The 16,245-nt window shown below is 41.5% G+C and overlaps 1 protein-coding gene across 2 annotated transcripts in view; it reads right to left on the bottom strand.

The window, feature by feature from the left end:
* Window positions 1–2,355: 2,355 nt before the first annotated feature.
* Window positions 2,356–16,245, bottom strand: part of KDM1A (lysine demethylase 1A) — a 52,603-nt gene continuing 38,713 nt past the window's right edge. For both annotated transcript variants that reach the window (XM_019512195.1, XM_019512194.1), the window contains 9 exons: window positions 15,584–15,718; window positions 12,657–12,730; window positions 10,190–10,301; window positions 9,677–9,809; window positions 7,598–7,785; window positions 7,069–7,183; window positions 5,073–5,200; window positions 4,483–4,629; window positions 2,356–3,038 (listed from right to left, as the gene is read on the bottom strand). In XM_019512195.1, coding sequence (XP_019367740.1) covers window positions 2,853–3,038; window positions 4,483–4,629; window positions 5,073–5,200; window positions 7,069–7,183; window positions 7,598–7,785; window positions 9,677–9,809; window positions 10,190–10,301; window positions 12,657–12,730; window positions 15,584–15,718 — 1,218 coding nt within the window. In that variant the 3' untranslated portion in view covers window positions 2,356–2,852. The remainder of the gene's footprint in view (window positions 3,039–4,482; window positions 4,630–5,072; window positions 5,201–7,068; window positions 7,184–7,597; window positions 7,786–9,676; window positions 9,810–10,189; window positions 10,302–12,656; window positions 12,731–15,583; window positions 15,719–16,245) is intronic.

The following is a 16,245-nucleotide window of genomic DNA, read 5'->3' on the forward strand; positions in this document are numbered from 1 at the left end:
CATTTGGAAGCAAGTACTTTGACCTTAAAGAATTCAGTCTGTAATTCACAAAGCAATCTGCAGTCTGACTGATTTCTTTACCTTTCTGTTTCTTTCCTGTCCACTAAAAACACCACTTTGGATCTTATTAACGTCACGCTGGTGCTTTACAAGAAAGTTTCTGGCAAACTCACCACTCAAGAAAATTTTATTCAATGCCATCACCATTCAACTACTGTGGAAGTAGCATAGAACTGGAGCCAGCAAACATGAGATTAAAACTCACTGTAGCAGAAAGGAAAAACCAATACCAACCATGATTTACTTAAATGAGGTGGCCCTTGATTGCATCTGTGAGATGTTGGATAGCGCTGTAGCACTATTGTGAGTGCAGCTGATTCCAACTGAGATATAGTTTAGTATGAAACAAATGGCAACAGAGATTAGGCACTATTCCCTCATAAATATGCAGTTCTCCAAACCACAATTAAACACAAATGCACCATCCTCACACATGTCCTGGGAGGAGAAGACAGATTTTAGTATATAGGATGCTCCATTGAGCAGAAACTCCTAAAAACATCATGTTCTTTATTGCAGTAGCACGGCAGCCCAGATGGAGTGTTGCACTATTTCACCATCTACAGAGATCACAACTTTTTACATCACCCCAGTAATATTTTTTTTTTGCCACAACTACCCTGGCACTGCCGAGATGGTGGCAGGCTCTGACTCACGGGGATGAACACACTCTGGACCTGCTATTTGAACCAGGGGCTCAGATCCAAACAAGGGATGGCTATTACTTCTCTGTTATAACCTGACCATTTTCCCCTCTGGTTGGGATCCAGCTGCATCCATCTTGATGGTGGAAGCAATTTATGAAGACACGCTCATTTTCAGAAGCCAATCTCTACTAGCAAGTTGCTGAGGTGGATGTTCTGATGGGTGATTCCATTAAGAGCTTGGCAGGATTATGTTTTGATTTTTAATACCCAGCTGTTTTATCTTCCCTAAATACTGTCTACCACCTTTGTCTTCAGAGGTCAACAAGGTTTGCAGATGACCTGTGACACACCGAGCGAAAAGGGAGTTTGCTAGAGCACAGATAGCAAAGGGCTAACCCTACCCAGTCCAACCCAAGGCAACACAGAAGCAAAGAAAACTGTTTTCATCATAGCACAACTACTCTGCATGGTTGGCATGGGCAGAATTGTACACAACAGGCTAAATTTTAACTGCTAAAAGCTATACATTACACTGGAACTCAATAAAGCAGTGGGACAAAAACAAGACAGAGACCTGTTCACTGACTGCCAGCAAGGGGGGCAGAACTTACACAAGCAGTGTGCATACTATATGTACAACACAAATGTAATTTTTGGGTGTTAGATCTAGGGCTGCTCCTGGGTGCCCTGGCAGTCGTCATAGCCAACGGAGTGCCTTTCTATCCATGTCCAGCAAGATGCATGAAAGTCTGTGCTGATGCATAATTAGCCGTAACACTGCCACCTCAAGGTTAGATTGCTACAATGATTTTTCCTTGGGACCATTTCAAAGGTGAAGCTACTACAGAAGGCTGCAATTCCCTTGTCACAAATGTGCACATCAGGCCAGTACTTCTATATGCATGGTCTTTCGATGGCACTTCCAGTATTTAAGATGCACTTATACAAAGTGATTTGAGATTAGTTACCCCAGATACCTGTCAGGGTAGGGAGGCTGCTGGAAAGGCATTCTTTAAGAGTGAGTTACCAGGGTCTAGATTTCTCCAGGACGGGGACAGCGAGTGCTGAAATTTTTCAAACACATTCTCACTGAATACTGTTCCTGCTATGATTATTACTGCTTTAGCTCCATTCATCATTTCTCAGACCTACCTGAGATTCACAGATCCTCTGTTCACATTTTTTCCAGGGTAGTAATTGGAGTAAAAAGGACAATCCTTATAACAAGCCTTCTTCGTTAGACACTTCTTGTAATTACATTTTCTTAATTTCTACTTCTCTGGACAGTGGTCAAGTCTGCTACTGCTCTTATTCAAACGACTTGCACTTTAGTTAAGTTGAATCCACTATCAAATACTCAACAAATATCCAGGAGCATCATATTGTTTCTATATCATGAACTAGTTTGGTATTTCTGTTAAAATGTGATTCTCAAAATGGTGCTCTGTGGACTATCAAGAAAGGTCCATATAGCCACAGAGACTTTTGTATGAATCCCAATCTCCTTCCTACAGACTGTCCAATGATCATGCAGTTGCTGAAGAGCTATTTGGGAAGGGTATTGTGATTAGTGTTATTTGAAGCTCTGCTGTTACTGGTGAAGAAACAGATGCACTAATTTCATTCTCAAATGAAAAAGAAATGAAACTTGATCAAAAATATTTTTTTTCCAAAACAAAATACACAAAAAAAATCCACATAAAGACAAATTCTACATCGGTTGTTACAGAGAGTAACTGGCTGCTTGAGAGTCTAAACCTTTTCTGCAATTCTTGACCTGGGAACACATGGGTAAGTTCCTTTTGTGCTAAAAGAAATAACTACACAGACCCAGGACCTAATTTCCAAATGGATTTGCAGTCACAAGAATTCCTGACTGGCTTGGCAGTAAGAGGCTCTGTAGACATAAGCACTGGGGCAAAAAGGGAGAAGGGGATCTGTGAAAAAGTGAAGAGAATAGGTGCCTCTTCTAAGTGGGCCATGAGGAGGGAAGGGGAAAGGTGATGCCCTTAAAGTGGCTTCTGGCTCAGTCCTTTCAGTGTCTACTGCTACAGACTACAAAGATATCTTGGTCCCAGAAACAACACCACCACAAACGCACCTATGATCTCATTGTTCTCTTATCCTGGCAGCTTGCAATCTTCCTTACATGCTAGCAGCCTGTTGTGTGGGCACCCCAGGTGTAGCTTGACGAGGCAAAGTATACATTGCCCCAAGAAACTGGTCTGCAATGCGACCTGCCTCTCTCAGTCCACTCAGAAGAGCGCCATGGACAGTTGCAGGGTAGTTACGAATGGTGTGTTCTCCTGCAAAGAACAGGCGAGGAATTGGCTAGGAAGAAAAAAGAAAACACGTTGTGTTAAAATTTGTACAGGTTTTTCCAGAAATACTTTTTTTTCCCCTGCAGAACCACATTAAAACAAACATCTCTATATAGCTAGAGGCTGTTTTAGGCACAATTTATTATCTCTACCTATCAGAAGTTTTAAGCTTTCCTGCAACAAATACCATTTCCCCAAAGAGAAATCCTCATGCATCTCCAAACCCACAAACTCTCTCAAAATGTCTCTCTCAGTATGGGAAAACTTTCTTGCTAGTTCAAGATAGCTGGGCAAGAGTTCAAAGAGAAAGATTATTACTGAAAGCTTTTAGAGCCAAAAATTGGGCAGGAGAGGGAACAGAGAATGCCATTTTGAAAAGCTGTTTGAACATTTCTATAATATCATAAATCAGGGGTAGGCAACCACCAGCCCGGGTGCCAGAGCATGGCACGCAAAGGCATTTTGTTTGGCACATGCACCTCGACACGGACAGCAGGGAAGGTGCTAGGGCTGTGCTGCCACAACAAGGATCAGCCCCTTTGCAGCTCCCCCAACATGCACCCCTGACCCGCCAACATCTCACAAGTTGAGGTTGCGGGTGTTTTTGGCAGTCTGTCCAAAAATGTTGCTGACCCCTAACATAAATAGCATTTTTCCCCCCATTCAGGTTAGGTCCATAGGAGAGTATTTTCAAACAACATTACTGCATATGCTTCCTGACTGTACAGATATGACCACAGAAACAAATAACAGACCTAATCTTCTGTTGCAAAGAACTCAGAAACAACAAAACAGGTAAGAATGTTTTTGACACTATGACTTCCCATTTGAAATGCATATTGTCAGCACATTTAACAGTGCTAATATTGAGCAGTACCCTTAAAAGGATCTCATAGCACCTTGGTTGAGAATCAGTGCTTTACAGAATCAGTCAGAGACTTCTGTTTAAATGGAAGATCTGGAAACAAATCCTGTTTTATACTGTAATAGTGTTAACAGAATCAAACAGCAAAATATTTTGACGGTATAGTTCCAAGTCAAAAAAGGAGGTTTATGCAGTTTTGCTGAAGTCTGCAACAGAATCAATTATTGAAACAAATCAATTCCAATCATTTCACTAAGATATTTCATTTAGACTTGTATTTACTATATATAAAAATACAGTAAAATGCTAAACATATTTTTACGTTATCAAAATGAAATATCTTGGCATTTCTGAGTCAAAGTCTCTTTCAAGAATAAAGTCTGAAATTTTCAATGTTTGTTGCAATTTGGTACAAAAAGATGTTTTTAGGTGCTGGGATTTCCTGTGGGACAAATTCCATTTTCCACCCAGTTCTAGGCATTATCTGGAGATAACGATTTAATACTCCCATTGCCCAAATACCTTTTAAAAAGCATAGTCTCTTAGAATCTCACGCAAGTCAATCCTTATACAATTTTTCCAGCCTCACCTGGGGAGCACCTGGAATGGCTGGACCAGGAGTAATTGGCTGAGCCATCAAATCATAATCATTTCCAGAAGATCCAGCTGCTACATAGGAATAGGACCCTCGGGCCCATGGGTCAGCACGCCAGCGGGACACCACAGTCTCTTTGGGCTGAAACAAGAAAAAGTTCCATTACAGATGACACTGAAATCACTTATGATACCAAATTTATGAACAGTAGATTACAAAGGGGGAAAAAAAAGCATGAGACCCCCTAAGAGTTGTTTATTTTCTCTACATTAAGAAATACTCACAAATAAAAAGAAATTAAATGGAAGGAAATGCAGTTCTTTGAAATATGTTGTTCATAAGTACACTCCACTATAGACAGGCATGAGCCCTAGTCTCTCTGTCATTTTGCAGGACTACCATTGCTTTGATAGGTGCATTCCATAAATTAATCTGATACAACAAGAGTTGGCACTCTTGGATTCCTTGGAGGCAAAGCATCATGACAACCATGCTGTAAGCACCACACTCAGACAGATAATGTTATCGTTTAATACAGACTGATGTTTTAAAAAAGCAAAGAAGGATATAGATAGGCATACTACCTGTGGGACAGCACTACTGCCAAATATGCCTTTTAGAATTGCCAGACAGCGCCCAACAATGACATCATCACTGATGTTTTCCATGATTCCAGCTGCTTCTCCAGCCACTAATGCTAAAAGAATGGGAGCTAAGGAGAAAAGAACAAGGCATCAATACTCAACATATTGGTAATATAATACAGCAGTATTGGGAAGGGGTAGTAGAGCGTTAATTCAGTAATGTATATCACAAGGCCAATACTTCACTTGAAAAAAAGAAAAAAAGATTGAATGAAAATGAATGCTTTATGGACACTTCTCAGTTGGGGCAGTTTGCAGGATTAGATTACTAAAATCATCATGTATTATCTGTTCACTAGGAATGATCAAATAGGGATGTTTCTATTAGGATTTCACAAGGAACAGCATTAGGCTGGAAAATATTTGGTAAAATTTGAGGATGACAGATAGACAAAGCAATCCGTAATTACTTGGTAAGCTAGGTCCAAAAGTCTTTTATTAAGTCTTCTTCACAGTGGAGGACAGTTGTCTTCCGTGACTGCCTTATCTGTAGATCCAAACATGGCCGACAAGACCAATCCAGGACCGGCAGACTCTGCTGCAGCTCAAGCACGTGTTTCTGTGCCGGGTGGTGGCTCTGGATTCTCATTTTGGTCTGCAACATGCTGTTTCTGCCGCTCCCGCTTTTCTGTTTCCTGTTGTCATCATAAGGTTTCAAAGCACTGAGATCCTTGCAGCAGATTCTTCCTCCATTTGGGGCAGTCCTGGGTGATAGTCTCCCATGATTTTATCAATGTTGCATTTTTTCAAGCTGGCCTTAAGGACATCCTTGAAGTGCTTTCTCTGCCCCTCCTCTGGAGCATGTGCCTTGACTGAGCTTGGAGAATAAAACTTACTCCAGACTTCTGAAGCCAGACATCCAGATGATGTGGCCAGTGCTGCAAAGTTCATGTTGGATGATCATTGGCTCGATGCTCGTGGCGTTCATTTGTGAGAGGATGCTAATGTTGGTGCATCTGTCTTCCCATTTGATTTGAAGGATCGTTCACAGGCAGCGTTGATGGCACTTCAACAACTTCAGGTGTCTCCTATATGTTATCCACGTCTCAGCTCCACACAGTAAAGCAGGGATCACAACTGCTTGATAAACCATGATCTTGGTTTCACATCAGATGTCGTGATCTTTCAACACCTGTTTCCTCAGGTGTCTGAAGGCTGCACTTGCACATTTGAGGCAATGCTGGATTTTGGCATCATTACAATGACGAGAGACAGCTTCCATGAGAAATGGCTTCTCCTGAGGTACAGGAAATACGGAACACTCTCAAGAATCTCACTGTGAATCTGAATTATAGGAGCTGGGGATTGCTCATTAAGAGCTTGTTGGTGGAGGACCTTAGTTTTCTGAATGCTAAGCACAAGTCCCATTTTCTTGTAGGCCTCAGTAAAGATGCTGACAATTGTGTGAAGGTCTGCTTCCAAGTGATAACACATCACAGCATCATCAGTGTACTGGAGCTCAATTTTATTAGTACAGTCAAATACAAAATGTAGAACTGTGTCCTAAAAAGAAGCGACTCCAAAACTAACGGTCATAGAGAAAAAGCAATTCAACAGCTAAGCTTCTAGAGCAATGCTATGACAAGAAGAGCTAATGTGATCCTTTATGTATAAATGGAAATATTGGGAAGGATTACAGCAGTGATTCAACCTCTATCAGTTTCACTAAAGCTATGCAAAATATGTCCTGTTCTGGTGTCTAGATTTAAAAGAAGGAAGGAGTTGGTTAACCTGTATTCTATATCCAGCTCTGTTCCTGACTTGTGACTGTTGGCAAGTCACTGCTCCTTTCTACTGTAGACTGCTCATTTATAACATGGAAATAGCAATCTTCTGTAATTTACAGAGAAGGAAGTAGCATTTATAAAGTGATCCTTTTGAGTTCTTCTACTGTATAGAAGTGAACATGATAAAACTTAACAGCCAACATAGTTACCTTTGTAGAGATTCCAGAAAAGGAAAAGTTCTCCTCTGCTGGCAGTAGTGCTGCCAACATGTCCAAACAAATTGACACTTGGATCCCAGAAGACACGGTCAAAACACAACACCACCTAGAAATAAGGTGAAGGCTCAAGCATTAGGAAGACTCATAACAGAATGCAAATATCCTCTACACAAATTTCAGCAGAGAATTTAAAACTCAGCTTTTACAAAATACTTTGTATACACTGCATGTCATATGGAAGCACCCCAAGGCAGTCTGAAAATTCACTACATAGAAAGGTTAGTTCATCCACTGCTAAAACATGGCAATTGTAGAACAGTCCACCACCACCACACACTAGCTGGGATGAGGTATGGAGAGCTCCTTATTTCAGTTCTTTGTTCAAATAGCTCTTTGCATATTTCTCAGAGTAAGGACCTAGGACGAAAAGGAAATGGAAGCAGACTGTTTCTCCCTAATGCAACACATTTCAGAACCTGTTTATTGTACTCTTGCATTTCCTCCTTCTGTGCCAAGTCACCTTGTTCAGGTTGCCAAATCCCATCCTCTGCACTGCAGACGTTTTCCACTCAGGAAGAGGAGGCACAAACTGTACAGCAGGTGGCTGTTGTTTCAGCACTCCCAAGGGAAGAGTGCACAGGACAGCATCACATTTATAAATAAAAGTCTGACTAGTAGAGCGGGTGTTCACAGCTATCACTTCACATCCTGGAAAAGGAGAGGGAAAAATAGAGGTTCATTCACTTACTAGTCCTGTGAGAGAAACAGTGTATGATCTTGCAATGAAAAAAAACATAATGCAGACCCTTAACTGGAACCAGAACAGGCTGCATAGACAACATCAACTCCACCATTATTTTAACTTTTAAGTACTTGAATTCACAACATAACCTTATTGACCAAAATTAGAATACCTGTAATACCTTCCAGGACTGTGCCTACTGACACTATGCAAATAAATACTCTTAACGAAATTCTTTGCCCCAGAGTTTTGCCAGTCCAGGCAAACTTGTTTCATCTTATTAGAAAAGGTGACAGGAAGCCAAAGGAAACTGAAGGCAGGGAATAGCTTGCATAGCGCCATGACACAGGAAGATATTTCACTAACAACTTTTTGTGTTGGTTGGACAACGCAAAATGCAGGAGAACAGCATTAGCTTGCCAAAATATTCAGACAAGAAGCTTCCAAAATACTGGTATCCTGGTTTCCTTTAATCCTCTCCAATTAGCTTGCTTTCTGGTTGCCATCTCTTCCTATGAAAATGTTTTCATGGTAACTTATACTGAGCTCTGAAGAAATCACAAGATTCTTCTATTTTTTCTCCTTAATTAGTCATTTTTTGTATTATTGCAGCACTTATCAACTTCAGCCTTGGGTCAAGATTCCTTTGTGCTGGATGCTATACAAACACTGAATGATCCTGTCATGCTTTTTCTCCCAGATACATTGTGGTGCCATTCTATTTCCAAATACAAGCTTTGGAAAGAGAGCATTAAGGTTGTAATCAATCAGTAATTCAAGGTAAAATACATTGCAGAGATGGCTCAAAACCATGCATTTTAAATCCAAGAAAGTAAATTAAGCTTTAATTTTAAAAACCGTTCCGTTAAAGAATCCAAACAACCCCAATTTTAGAGTATAGCAACACCATGACATAACAAGATAAGCAAGTCATTTTAGTGTCTACAATCCCAAACTAAACTATACAGTTTTTTAATGACACATTAGACTGACTCTCTTCTTGTCCCATTGAGTCTAACATGTAGAACATAATGGGCCAACTTTACACTTGGTACACTGTGCTGCATCATCATGTCCTTTGCAACTGGTATTTGACACACAATCATTAATACCAGCCAAGAACACTGATGATGGCTTAAGGCTCACAAGGCAGAAATGGGTTAGATGAAGAGATCTTATTTCTAGTAGAAGAGTTGACAGGTACCAGTTTTTTGCAATCAACTAACACCTTCAAGCAGTAAAATGCAGGTGACTGTAGTTACCAGAAGGGCCACACTGATCAAAAGGGCAAACAGTCCACACAAAAAGGGAATCTCCTAAGAGCATGCCCAAAGAACCAGAGCAGGCCAAGGAGGAGTTTCATCAAGAGAATTTATCCATTTGGAAGATGATCCAAAAGCTACACACAGATGGGTTTTCACAGATCGTTTAATACAACTGCCATATCAAAGACTTTGAAACTACAGGATTCGCCCTCCCTCAAGGGACAGGATACTGATAAAGAGGGATTAGACGCTGTTCATCTTGACAAAGATGTAGCACTGATTCTGCACCTGTGCAAACTTTGGGGTCCTTTCCTCCATTACTTGTTCCATCAGTCCCAAAGGCACCCCAGATCCAGAGATACAGGAATAATGTCCTTGAAGCCTTTGGAGCACAAATAAGCATTTGTGCTAACCCTTTAACCTGGCTTCAAGGTTAGGATGTACAATGGTGAGATCATCAGATGATCTTACCAGGCATTGCTTTTCTGGGTGACTGTACTCAGTGCAAAAAGCACATGAAACCTGTTACCTAGCAACTGTCAGATGATAATGTTACTCCGTGGAGCAATTTCTGAGGTTAGGTTTCGTTTACCTGAAGCTGTGTAGCGAACCTGTCGAACTGCTGTGTTTAACTTAATGTCCAACCCTTCTGCTAAGGCTACAGGCACGCAAGAATATCCATTCCTCACAGTCAAATGACTGCCTGTGAATTCAAAGTCATCATCCTGAAATGAAAATATAAAAAGTAATTATAACTAAGTCATATCAAGCAATGAAGGGATAAATTAATGGGCACAGTAACCCGTTTGGAATAAATACCAGAACTTTTTCAGGTAAAAGTGATGTACCTAATTAATTACACGAACTGGTAAAATAATCAGTACGGACTATTTCCCTACAGCAAATAAAAAAATATTAACTACGTAAAGCCCACGTGTATATTAATAGAGCTGTATGATACACCATCAATCAAAATGTACAGACCTCTGTAATTCTCAAAAAAAATACTGGAAAAGAGAGTTGAAGGGATAAAGCTGAGGAGCATCATATTTAAAACTTAGAAATGACTGATATCACACAGAAATAGAATTTATGAATTGGCTACCTGGTCCCAGTGCTTCAGTGACAGTGTAGACAGAGGGGTCGCATTAGCAAATTCTAGATTAGCAAAGTGCCAGTCAAGTATCTGTCTGTCCCTTGAGGATAGATACACGTCACTAGAAAACAAATAGTAAGAGAAAGTTTTACTTTGTAGCGACTGAAATTCTGCAAACATTTTTCTCTCAAAGGATGCAGGTGGATCCTACTTCCAACAATCCTGACCTTCTACCTGAAAACAGCACTTCTGGAAATAAGTATGGTGAAACAAGGATGAATATCAAGCTATTTAACCAATGTAAGAGTAGACAAAAAATATAATACATCTTCAGTTAAAACTGCAGCCACAGCAGACTTTCCCTCTGTGATAAATAGTTACACACATTACTTTAATTCCGGGCTAGGAACAACAGCCAAACTAACTTTTGTACACACTAAAACATTAGAAAGATGCACAGGGTCTTGAACCATTTTTAAATTGTACATCTGATAAGGGTGCGTAGTTGTCGATAATGCATTTTTAAAAGAAAGAACAGGGTACATTGATCCAAACATTTTCGGAACTATTTGTCTACAAAATGTTTTCAAACTAAAGCTATAAACTTCTTTGTATTCCCAGGCAAAATACATGGAAATGGAGGAAAAGATAGAGACTATAAATCATATTTACCTGAAATTACTAACACAGGGATACTGCAATTACTCAAACTAAGAACTGGAAGTACAGATAATGTTCATATTTAAATCTAAGCTAAAATTCAAACCTGTTGAGGGAAAGCATGCATATTTTCAGAACCCTAATAACCTGGATCATGTCCTATAACAACAGCATATCATTTCCACACAATTAAAACTTGCAACGTTTTAGTGTTCCTGGTCCTGATTTGTGTTTTATTCCTTTCTGTTGCACCATTAAGGGGCAGGTCTGCCTCCTTCTAACTTCCTTCGCATCCCGATTATTCCTTCTCTCCTCTTTACAGAGCAGATCCGGAACAACATAAAAGTTTTGAGATTAATGGCAAAAAGAAATTGTTCACAATTGGAAGTTTTTGCCTAAAATCTTAAGAATACAAGCTTTTAGAACAGTTCTCAGGTGCACACCATTCACTCATATTCAGCTTATGGTCCACTGTGACCCCCAGGTCCTTCTGCAGTACTGCAGCCTAGCCAATCTACCAATACATTCTGTATCTGTGCGTGCAAACATATATGCTTCTCCAAACACATACTTATGACCTTAGTCCTATAAAGAACAACAAGAGAGGTCTTCTATTTAAAGAAGAGTTGCAATTCCATTCAGACTGCACTCAATATTTTTCAGCTTCTATAGGAGAAAATTAAGTTATTTTAGTCCATTTTACTTATCTGCAGTGATATAAAAAGTCTTCATATACAAAATACATATGAGATATGAAACAGTTTTAATTCAGGACCATAGAAGGTAAGATCCAGATGCTCAAAGGTTTTTAGGTGCCTGCCATTGCTGAAGACTTATGTACATGAACAGCAACTTTAAGGAGCTGAGCCTAAGTTGTTTTATTTCTCTGTCTGTTCAGCACTTCAAAATGTGATCATAAACAGGAAATCATCATTGAGCAGATGCACTAGATGGGCTCAGTAGGGATTGGCTCTTGGTCCTATACTATTTAAACAACCCAAAGAAAACTTAATTAAAACTACAGATAAAGTTTGCAAATGACAAAAGACTAGAGAAGTAGAAAAGAATGGGTAACTGATGCAAGAGCAATCCAAACCAGTGGGTAAATTAGACCCATATCACATACTGTTTGCTTAATATGGCCCAAAGTAGTAGTAATATATAATCTACAAAGAATAAAGGCCATGTTTACCATGTGGGTGATTATCCTAGGAAATAGTGATAGTGGAAGGAAAAGGAGATAGAGATGCAGGTTCACAGTGGATAATCAAAAGGCATGCATGAAAAAGATATCAAGTAGGATGAATGTGGTTATATTACATATGCACCTTGGACTTGTGACTGCTGCTGGATACTACATCCAGCTTTTATACACAATTCAAGGGGCACTTCTATAATTTGTAGTGTTTTAGAAGAAAAACTGAGGAATCTGTACGGCATGATGCCAAAAAACATCCACATGTACCAATATTTGGGAATTTTCATTAATGGGTATTTCAAGGATTTTTATTCAAAGGTTTAAGTCAGACCACTAGTTACAGCTGGGGTAGCCATATCAATAGGACACCCCCCTAGAGAAAAGCTTCTAATGTTTTATAAGTCACTGGTAAAACTGGAGAACACTGATTTTCTGAAACTGAGGACACTCAACCATCATGCAACTGCATCCAGCTAACAAAGTATAATACAAGACCACTAAATATTATTTCTGCAAAAAAGGTGTAACCTAAATGAAAGTTACTGTCTTTCCTGAATCGTCTCACTCTAGTAAACCCAAAATTACCCATCCCCCCACCAGCTGAATTTTTGTTTTTACCTTGGTGGATTAGCCTCAAGTTCTTGGAGTTTCTCTTCCAGCTTGCCCTGCGTTTCAGCTAATTCATCATACTCCTAAAAAAAATTAAGCAGATTCAGAGCAGATATTAGTCACGATTTTTTCTTCCAAGTATGATAACAAGCAATAACTGAAGTTTATACTGTAAACTTGTTGCATTACAAAAGGTCACTTTTGCAATAGCTCAGTGACAGAGGTATGTTCTGGATGCATTATCCCACGCATAAAACTGAACCAACCCCCCCCCCACTATATTTTAAAGTAATATAAAAACATTTAAAAACTCCCAAGTTGGGAAAATTAAATTTATTAAAATTTTATATTATAGTACTGCCTGTTATTACTTATAATATAGGACCTTTAAACATTGATCAGAATAAGGTTCGAGCCAATTCCTAATGAAGCCAGCAGAAAGACTAAAAGGCATCTTTCACATCTGCAATACCCATTTATGCAGCAGAACACAGACCAATATAGAAATGTTTACATTCCTGGAATGTTAGCATATCAAACAATCAAAAAAAACCCAAAACGCATAAAAATCAGAGAATGTCAGGGATTCTCTTTCAGACTTTGTGGAGTGAGATAGTATATGGTTCTCCTAGCTATTGGAACTGGACAATTTTGCATGGGAAGTACTTTAACCAAATAATATAGTGCTAGCCTCCTAGCATACTAGTAAACAGTCTCTGTTGGAGAACCTGTAGAATCATAAAACAAAGAGCCAGAAGGACTCAAGTGATTAGATATGAGAAGCAGATGACTTCAGGAGCCTTTGGATTCTGCCAAGGAACAGAACTGGGTCTAGGAATCAAGGCAACCAACCCAAGCAGGTAGCACCAAAAGCACTATCAAAAGAAACTACTCATCCAACTGAAGAAGCAAAGTTGCCATAAACAGAGCTCTGTTTGGGGCAGATGATGTCTTCATAACCACAAGTTTCATATATGTTGTTCAATTACAGACATTTTGGCCTCACAGGATAGGCACTTCTCCATAAAACCATACTTTTTCCAGAAAATCATCTCATCATCTAGTAGTACGATCCAGTGCCAAAGCTGAACTGTAATCTAAACTAAGAATGGCATTTTGTGCCCCAAAGCCTATCTGATACCTCTCTCTTCCCAACTATCCAGCTGGTCTAAGAAAAGATATCACAAAAAGCTCTTAGCTCAATGCTTTGCTATTAGGGCTGTGCAAAGCTTCAGTTGCTGATTCGATTTGGAGGACATTCAGCAGCCAAATCTCCAAATCAAATCAGGAGACCCATTAATCTCTCTGAATCGAATTGGAAGCCTCTGAATAGACTTGGAGAGTCAACAATTCGGCTATAGACACAGCTTGACATGTTTTTTTCCCCATGTACCTCGAGGTACCAGGCGTGGCTTGTGAAGGGCGAGATGCTGGGGTGGACGGAGCGTCCCACGGGAGCGTGGGGAGTCCTCCACATGCTCAGCAGTGGACCTGGAAGTAGACCCAAAGCACTTCCAGGTCCGCCAGAGTGTGTGGAGGACCCCACACACCCCCGGCTCGGCGACTGGTGCCCCCTGGGTCTAGGAGGGACTTGGGTGTCCCCCTGTGGGTGACTGCTGAGCTGGGGGGGTCCACTACCAAACATGCAGGGGCCCCCCCCACTCCCATGAGACGCTCCATCTGCCCCAGCACCACAGTGTTCACAAGCTGTGCCTGGTACCTTGAGATACGTAGAAAAAACATATAAAGCTGTGTCTATGCCCAATTCGCTGATTCTCCAAATCAGAATTGAAGCTTCAGATTCGGCTGAATCAAACTGGGACTGATCCGAATCAGCAAATCGAATCATTGCCCCCTGAATCGGGTCGAATCCAAATCAAATACTGCCCGCTTTGCACACCCCTATTTACTATGTCCGTCCCCACAGCCTGAAATTCCAGATCCTGAAGTGAGATGGTGCCCGTTAGGGCTGTGTGAAGCTTCGGTCCCTGATTCAACTCAGTGGAGATCTGGCCTAATTTGGTGGCTGAATCTCCGAATCCGAATCAGAGGACCCTTTAATCTCTCCAAATCAAACTGGATCCCTCCGAATTGCTTTGGAGAGATTTGGAAAGATTCGGACATAGAGACAGCTTTAAATGCTTTTTCTACATACCTCTAGGTAGCAGGGGATTGTGAATGCTGCACTGCTGGGGCACATGGAGTGTCCTACAGAAGCGTGGGGGGCTCCCCAGCGTGCTTGGCAGCAGACTTGGAAGCAGACCAGAAGCACTTCCAGTCCACTTCCAGGTCCACCAGGGAGCATGCTGGGGGGTGCCCCGTGCCCAGCTTGGTGACTGGTGCCTCCTGGGTCAGGGGGGAACACCTGGGGTCCCCCGTGCCTGATTGCCGAGCTGGGGAGGCAGAGGGGGGCCCCTAGCATACTCCCTGGCAGACCCAGAAGTGGACTGGAAGTACTTCTGGTCCGCTTCTGGGTTCACCGCTGAGCATGTGGAGCCCCCCCCACACTCCTGTGGGATGCTCCATGCGCCCCAGCATCACAGCAATCACAAGCTGTGCCTGCTACCTCAGGGTGTGTAGAGAAAACATTTAAACTGTGCCTATGTCCAAATTGCTGCTATGTCTGAATCAGCATCAAATCTTCAGATTCGGATTTGGCTGAACCGAATCAGGGACAGTGATCCCAATCAATGAATCTAATCGGTCTCTGATTTGGGCCAAATCCCAATCCCAATCAAATAGGGCCTGCCTCACACACCCCTAGTGCCGAGGCTCTTCTATTACTACTTTACAGAAGGCTCTAACCCACCATCACCACAGGCATGCATATTTCAAAGCATAATTTGAAAAAAAAACCCAAAAAAACAGTTGCTTGTTCAGCTTGTAGGGAGAAATAGTTTGTGGGCAGAAAGCTGTTTAGTTCTGGCATCTTGTACCTTGCAAAGTGCAGTCAGATCTCTGTGCTTGCTCTTCACAAGGAACTCCGCAGTAATATCCCGAGGTGGTTTTACTTCAGATGCCTCCTTGTACTGTTGATGGAGCTCTCTAATCTTTTCTTTTAAATTCACCATCTAAAGTTGGGCAGGGGAAGGGGGAAAATCTTTCATGTCATTTAATGTACAAATGAAAATTCACTTCATACCAGCTGCATCTCAGGATATTGCTGACACTTCCTTTCTGTTAAAGAAGATACGATATCTTTACTCCATTGAAATCCCACTTGAACAGGGGCAGGCAAAATACAGCCCATAGGCCAGATCTGGCCTGCCAGGCACTTTCATCCAGCCCCGTGGTGCCCCCCCAATGAACTGCCTCCCACCCAGCCCTTCTGCCCACGAGCATGGGAGATGGGAGCAAGACACCCATGCATATACCCCCCCCAACATACCCTACTGTGCCTCATTCCCAGCTTCATGGGAGGAAGAGCCTCCACTCACTGCGATGTGCAGCACTGGCCAAAGCCACACACTGCTGGGCACCAGTGCCGGGCATGAGCACCCTGAGTGCCCCCACCTGCTGCTGTGCCACAGGGGGGCCTGCAGGGGTCCCCACACCCCTCCCCCCTCCCCCACACCCCATAAACGCACACCCTGCCCCC

Source organism: Gavialis gangeticus, unplaced genomic scaffold (genome assembly GCF_001723915.1).
Source record: "Gavialis gangeticus isolate Ggan-Ray unplaced genomic scaffold, GavGan_comp1, whole genome shotgun sequence".
Classification (NCBI taxonomy): domain Eukaryota; kingdom Metazoa; phylum Chordata; order Crocodylia; family Gavialidae; genus Gavialis; species Gavialis gangeticus.